The 7,134-nt window shown below is 39.3% G+C and overlaps 1 protein-coding gene across 1 annotated transcript; it reads left to right on the top strand.

Moving 5' to 3' along the window:
* Positions 1–3,461: 3,461 nt before the first annotated feature.
* On the top strand, positions 3,462–4,891 carry LOC127091127 (uncharacterized). Its single transcript, XM_051029688.1, has 2 exons — positions 3,462–4,004; positions 4,877–4,891. The coding sequence occupies exons 1-2, from the start codon at positions 3,462–3,464 to the stop codon at positions 4,889–4,891; spliced, it is 558 nt and encodes a 185-aa protein (XP_050885645.1).
* Positions 4,892–7,134: the final 2,243 nt, after the last annotated feature.

Below are 7,134 nucleotides of genomic sequence, written 5' to 3'. Positions count from 1 at the left end.
CTATGCCTCTTGTAGGGTTTGTTCTAGGAACTCTCAAGGATGCCTAACTATTGTAACGGGTCTCCAAGATCAAATGGACCAAGGTTACATTGAAGCCTACCGAGACAGAGATTATAATCAAGTCAATATGGTCAATAGTGACAACGAAATAAATGTCATAGTTCCTCAGTTCAACGACTCTGAGCCTATACAAATTACTTATGACAGTCGGAAGACTTTTGTGAATCCTCTAGTCATTAACTTACCGGCCCAGTTCCCTACCAATTTGATAAAGTTGTTCCTTACAAGTACAATGCTACAATGACTGAGAATGGAAAGGATGTTCCTCTACCCTCCATTGTTAACGTCGCTGATGTAAGCAGAGTCACAAGGAGTGGACGTATATTTGCAAAAAGGACCAAGGATGTCACAGCAGGAAAGCAGGCTCATGTTGAGGTCCCTTTGAACCGGTTGGCCAATCTGATAACATGATTCCGAAAAGTGATGATGATGAGGTGTTGAAGCTCATCAAGAAAAGTGAATACAATATGGTGGAACAATTACTGCATACACCTTCCAAGATATCTGTGTTATCTTTGTTGATGAACTCTGAGGCTCACCGTGAAGCTTTGCAGAAAGTCTTAGAACAAGCTTATGTAGACAATGATGTGACGGTTGGACAATTTGATGGTATCGCCGCTAACATCACGGCCTGCAACAACTTGAGTTTCAATAATGAAGAGCTCCCCGAAGAAGGAAGAAATCATGACATGGCACTAAATATCTCAATCAACTGTATGAATGACTCTTTGTCAAGTGTGTTAGTGGATACATGCTCACCTCTCAATGTCATGCATAAGCCGACACTTTCCAGACTTTCTTTTCAAGGTGCTCCTATAAGGAGTAGCGGGATTATTGTCAAAGCTTTTGATGGTTCCAGAAAAACAGTCATTGGAGAAGTTAACCTTCCTATGACCATCAGACCTCATACTTTCCAGATAAAATTCCAGGTGATGGACATACAAGCTGTGTATAGTTGTTTATTGGGTAGGCCTTGGATCCATGAAGCTGGGGCAGTCACTTCCACTATGCATCAGAAGCTTAAATTTGTGAAGAACGGGAAGCTAGTGATAGTCTGTGGGGACAAAACACTGGTTGTGAGTCACTTATCATCTTTCTCTTATCTTGAACCTGAAGAAGCTATTGGAACTCAATTCCAAGCCCTTTCTTTGATTGACAAAGATGTCAAGAGAGGAGTATCCATCTCTTCACTCAAGGATGTACAACGGCTAGTAAATGATGGTATAACCGATGGTTGGGGAACAATTTTGGATCTCCCAAAAAACAAACACCAAGAAGGTTTAGGCTTTTCTCCTACTTTCAAGAAGATTATAGAAGTAAGTAGATATGTTCGTTCAATCAAAGAAACTTTCCATAGTGGAGGGTTCATCAATCCCACTTTGCCAGAAGTTAGTGTCGTCACTGAGGATAATGATTCAACATGGGAACCCTACTGTGACGATCCTGAATATGATCTTGAGGCGGAAGATGCATATGTGCCTTTCTACTTTCCTCATCATAGAGAACTTGAATACATCCCTAGGTCAAAAGACGAAGCAGCAAAAGCCAATGCCATTGTGGAAGACAATCCTAAAGATGCTACGGCCGACTTCGTAGCACGTGGAGTAATTCTCCAAAACTGGACCTCTGTTGATGCTCCTGATGTTGTTAACATTTCAAAGTAATATTTTATTGTCTGTTTTCTCTTCAAAAAAATCCTTTCGTTATGCCTAAGGAGAAAGTGACAATGTTTGGGCTTATGTTTCAAGAATTAAATCAATGAAAATGTTATTTTGTTTCCATATTGTCGTTTTATTTGTTTTGCTATTTTTTCTGGAAAAATGGTAATATAAAAATAAATAAATAAACAAATAAACACTTCCAAATAGCTGCACATGACTTCACACTTTTATCTGTTTCTAAAACAAGCATAAAATCACATGTGCAGATTAATTCATGACATATCCATTAAAACCAATGACCTTATGCCCTCTTGCAACTTTGAATTCCCTATGTACGAAGCAGAAGAAGAAGAAGAGGAAAACATTCCAGATGAAATCTCTAGACTGCTCGAAAATGAAGAAAAGACCATTCATCCATTCAAAGAGCCAATGGAAGTAATCAACTTGGGGTCTAAAGAGGATAGAAAAGAAGTCAAAGTTGGAGCACTGCTCACGCCAGAGGTCAAAGAGAGGATGATAGAGCGTCTCCGAGAATATACTGATGTGTTTTCTTGGTCATACCAAGACATGCCAAGGTTGGACACCGATATTGTGGAGCATCGTTTACCATTGAGGCCAGAGTGTCCACCGATCAAGCAAAAGTTAAGAAGAACTCGGCCGGACATGGCGATCAAAATCAAAGAGGAAGTGTAAAAGCAGATTGATGCAGGTTTCCTTGTCACATCAGAATATCCATAGTGGTTGGCCAACATTGTGCCAGTTCCCAAGAAGGACGGAAAGGTTTGCATGTGCGTTGACTATAGAGATCTAAATAAAGTTAGTCCTAAGGATGACTTTCCTATGCCACACATTGACATGTTGGTCGACAGCACCGCCAAGTTCAAGGTCTTCTCTTTCCTGGATGGATTTTCCGGTTACAATCAAATCAAAATGGCGCCCGAAGATATGGAAAAAACATCTTTTATTACACCTTGGGGCATATTTTGCTACAAAGTAATGCCTTTTAGCTTGAAGAATGCTGGTGCCACCTATCAACGAGCTATGACTACTCTATTTCATGACATGATGCATAAAGAGATTGAAGTCTATGTAGATGATATGATAGCAAAATCAAAGTCTGAGGAAGATCATGTTGAGTATCTTTCGAAACTGTTTCAGCATTTGAGAAAATACAAACTCTGCTTGAACCCAAACAAATGCACCTTAGGGGTTCATTCAGGAAAGCTTTTAGGCTTCATCTTCAGTCAAAAGGGTATTGAAGTTGATCCCGACAAGGTTAAAGCCATTCAGGAAATGCCAGCACCTCAAACAGAAAAGCAGGTGAGGGGATTCCTTGGGTGTTTAAACTACATTTTGAGGTTTATATCTCATATGACTACTACTTGTGCTCCCATTTTTAAGCTCCTCCGAAAGGATCAGGGTTGTGTTTGGACGGATGAATATCAAAAAGCCTTCGACAGTATCAAAGAGTATTTGCTAGAACCTCATATCTTGTCCCCTCCAGTTGAGGGAAGACCATTGATTATGTATCTGACTGTACTAGAAGAATCTATGGGTTGTGTCTTGGGTCAACAGGATGAAACAGAAAGAAAAGAGTATGCCATCTATTATTTGAACAAGAAATTCACTGACTGTGAGTCCCCATATTCCATGCTAGAGAAAACTTGTTGTGCTCTGGCTTGGGCTGCCAAGCGTCTCCGTCAATATATGATGAATCACAAAACCTGGTTGATATCCAAGATGGATCCGATTAAGTGTATCTTTGAAAAACCTGCATTGACCGGAAGAATTGCTCGTTGGCAGATGCTCTTTTTCGAATATAACATTGAGTATCACACCCTGAAAGCTATCAAAGGAAGTGTCTTGGCCGATCATTTAGCTCATCATCCAATCGACGATTATGAGTCTATAAATTTTGAATTTCCAGATGAATATGTGATGTACTTAAAAGCCAAAGATTGCAATGAACCACTGCCAAATGAAGGGCCAGAGCAAGGTTCTCAATGGGGTTTAATATTTAGTGGAGCAGTTAATGCTTATGGTAATGGTATTCGGGAAGTAATCATCACTCCTCATGGCTCACATATCCCTTTTACTGCAAGATTAACATTCAAGTGCACGAACAACATGGTGGAATATGAAGCCTGCATCATGGGGCTAGAAGAAGCCATTGATCTTAGAATAAAAAATCTCGATGTTTATGGAGACTCAGCTCTAGTTGCCAATCATATTAAAGAAGAATGGGAAACTCGTTGTTGGTTCTATATGTTGGCAGTAGTTTTGGTAAAACCTAGAGTGCTCACAAGTTTTCACAAGTTGTCTTGACATAAGATAACATGTACCTGCAGGATGTTTAAAATGTGAATATGCCGGATTTTACTGAGATGTCAGACCCGATGTCATGACATTTGTATACATAACATTCAGTCTAAATGTTATGTATTATGTGATTGCGTTTTTTATGCTAATCTATGTGTGATTGGTGTAATGATTGAACGCGCTCTCAATCAGTAATTACAACCAGATTGACTTATTTTCCAACAAGATATAATCATCTGTCATGAGAAGATATGAATGGAAAATAGTTTTAGGGTTTTATGATGTCCAAGCTTAGCCAAACGGTTTTATAAATAGGACGTGGGAAACCTGGTTTTATACACAAGAAATAACAAATGAAATATTGAGAGAGAGAATAAGGGTTTTAGTCTTGTTTGGTAGTGTGAATTGTAAGCCATTCATTCATCCATAGATGATTGAATTAGACTGATTTTTGAGCTGTAATTTGACCACTCTAAGCTTTGAAGCATGAGTGTGTGTTTACTTGACTGAAGCTTTTAAGTAAGATCAAGTATGTGTCTTTGAAGAGTGTCTTCTTTTCATTGTAATTCTTGTTTTTCATCATTGCTGTGATTGAGGGGGAGTGAGTAGTATCTCATATCTAAGAGTTCTTAGGTAGAAGTCACACGGGTAGAGATTAGGTGAAAAGACTGTAACTTGAAGTTGTTTACTGAGAGTCTTTGAACTAATTCTGAGTGGATTTCCTTCCTGGCTTGGTAGCCCCCAGACGTAGGTGAGTTTGCACCGAACTGGGTTAACAATTGCTTGTGTCTCTTGCATTATTGTTCTTTATCTTTTATCCTATTTGTATCGTTCAGGTATTAGTGTCGTGACATTACCTTCGACATCTCATATCTGATACCAGAATTTCAATTGGTATCAGAGCAGGCATCCTGCTCTAGTTCTGGGTGAGATCTAGGGACGTTACTTTCTGGTACTATGGATAGAGACGGAGGATCTGTTCACAGACCACCTATTCTGGATCGATCCAACTATGACTACTGGAAACCTCGAATGGTAGCCTTCCTAAAATCTTTGGATAATAAGGCTTGGAAGGTTGTTCTAACAGGTTGGGAACATCCAGTTATTACTAAGGAAGGAGAAGCTACAATTTATAAGAAGGTTGAGGAACAATGGACCAAGGAGGAGGATGATCTAGCCCTTGGGAACTCTAAAGCATTGAATTCTATGTTCAATGGGGTAGATAAGAACATCTTCAGATTGGTAAACAACTCTGAGGTGGCTAAAGATGCTTGGAATATTCTCAAAACCACTCATGAAGGCACCTCTAGAGTGAAGATGTCTAGACTGCAGCCACTCACTACCAAGTTTGAAAATTTAAGGATGAAAGAAGATGATAATATTCATGAATTTCATATGAATATCCTTGAAGTTGCTAATGCCTCAGGATCCCTGGGTGAGAAGATGTCAGATGAAAAACTAGTGAGGAAAATACTCAGGTCACTTCCTAAGAGATTTGCCATGAAAGTGATAGCCATAGAAGAGTCTCAAGACATTTCCAATATGAGAGTTGATGAGCTAATTGGATCCCTCCAAACATTTGAGTTAGGAATGTGTGATGGATCTGAAAAGAAAGTCAAAAGCATAGCCTTCATGTCAAATACTGAATAGAAAGAGGAAGAAAGTGGTCAAGATACTGATGAAGATCTAGCAAATGATGTAGCATTACTGGGAAGACAGATCAAGAAACTTCTGAAAAAGATGGATGTAAGGTCTAAGTCTAATGTCAAGAACATCTCATCTGACATCAGTAGGTCCAATAATGTTGGAAGAAGAACAATATCTGATGAAAAGTCCAAAGAAGGAAAAGGAGTTCAGTGCCATGAATGTGATGGGTATGAACACATTAGAGTTGAATATGGGACCTACCTCAAGAAACAGAAGAAGAGTCTTGCTGCTACCTGGTCTGATGAAAGTGAAACAAAAGAGTCTGCAAATCTTGTGACTACCTTGACTAGAAGATGGGGTTCTGATGAAGACTCAAGTGATGATGAAGTAACCTTTGATGAGTTAGCCACTACCTACAGAAAGGTTTGTCACAGAAGTGAAGAAGTGTGTCAACAAGTTGAAAGTCAGAAGAAAGTGATAACACAACTGGAGAATGAGAAGGAAGAACCCTTGGAAGCCATCTCTAAGTTGAAGACTGAAGTTGTGTTCTTGAATTCCAAACTGGATGAGATGATAAAGTATGTCATAATGCTAAACAATGGATCTGACACCTTAGACAAAATTCTCCAGACTGGACAAATGGAAGGAGACAAGTCTGGCCTTGGGTTCAATGAATCCAGACTTGAGTGCAGTCACACTGGTAGCAAACCAAAGATGTCACGTCATATGTCACAACATCATAAGGGAATACAGTAGAAATGGAAACATCAAAGATGGAGATGTAATTACTATGGAAAATTTGGCCACATAAAACCATTCTGCTATAAGTTGTATGGATATCCTAGTCCTTCTCATCATCAACCTAGACCCAAACATCACATACCTGTCAACAGAAAACAATGGGTTCCTAGGACTGGTGTTACAAACCTGATAGCTCACACTTCCTTCAGAGTTTCGGCCAAAGAAGACTGGTATTTTGACAATGGATGCTCCAGACACATGATTGGAAACAAAAACCTGCTAAATAACCTTCATCCTCATGCCACCAGCTATGTAACCTTTGGTGATGGAGCAAAGGGTGAAATCAAGGGGATTGGAAAGCTAAACTTCCCTGGAGTCCCTAACCTTGACAATGTCCTACTTGTGAAGGGACTGACTGCAAACCTAACAAGCATCAGTCAACTATGTGACCAAGGTCTAACTGTAAACTTCACAAAAACTAAATCTCTGATTACTAATAAGGAAAATGAAGTGATCATGAAAGGAGTCAGGTCTAAGGACAACTTCTATATGTGGAGTTCTCAAGAAACTGGTTATTCATCAATGTGTACTCTAGCCAAAGAAGAAGAAGTGAAGATATGGCATCAAAAATTGGGCCATCTGCATCTTAAAGGAATGAAGAGGATTATATCTGTTGAAGTTGTCAGAGGAATTCCAAACTTGAAGA

This window comes from Lathyrus oleraceus, chromosome 1 (assembly GCF_024323335.1).
Source record: "Lathyrus oleraceus cultivar Zhongwan6 chromosome 1, CAAS_Psat_ZW6_1.0, whole genome shotgun sequence".
Classification (NCBI taxonomy): domain Eukaryota; kingdom Viridiplantae; phylum Streptophyta; class Magnoliopsida; order Fabales; family Fabaceae; genus Lathyrus; species Lathyrus oleraceus.
This window is presented reverse-complemented; position numbering and strand designations above follow the sequence as displayed.

Excerpts from the sequence above, each read along its gene's own strand:
- LOC127091127 (XM_051029688.1), top strand. The coding sequence starts at position 3,462 with ATGGATCCGATTAAGTGTATCTTTGAAAAACCTGCATTGACCGGAAGA.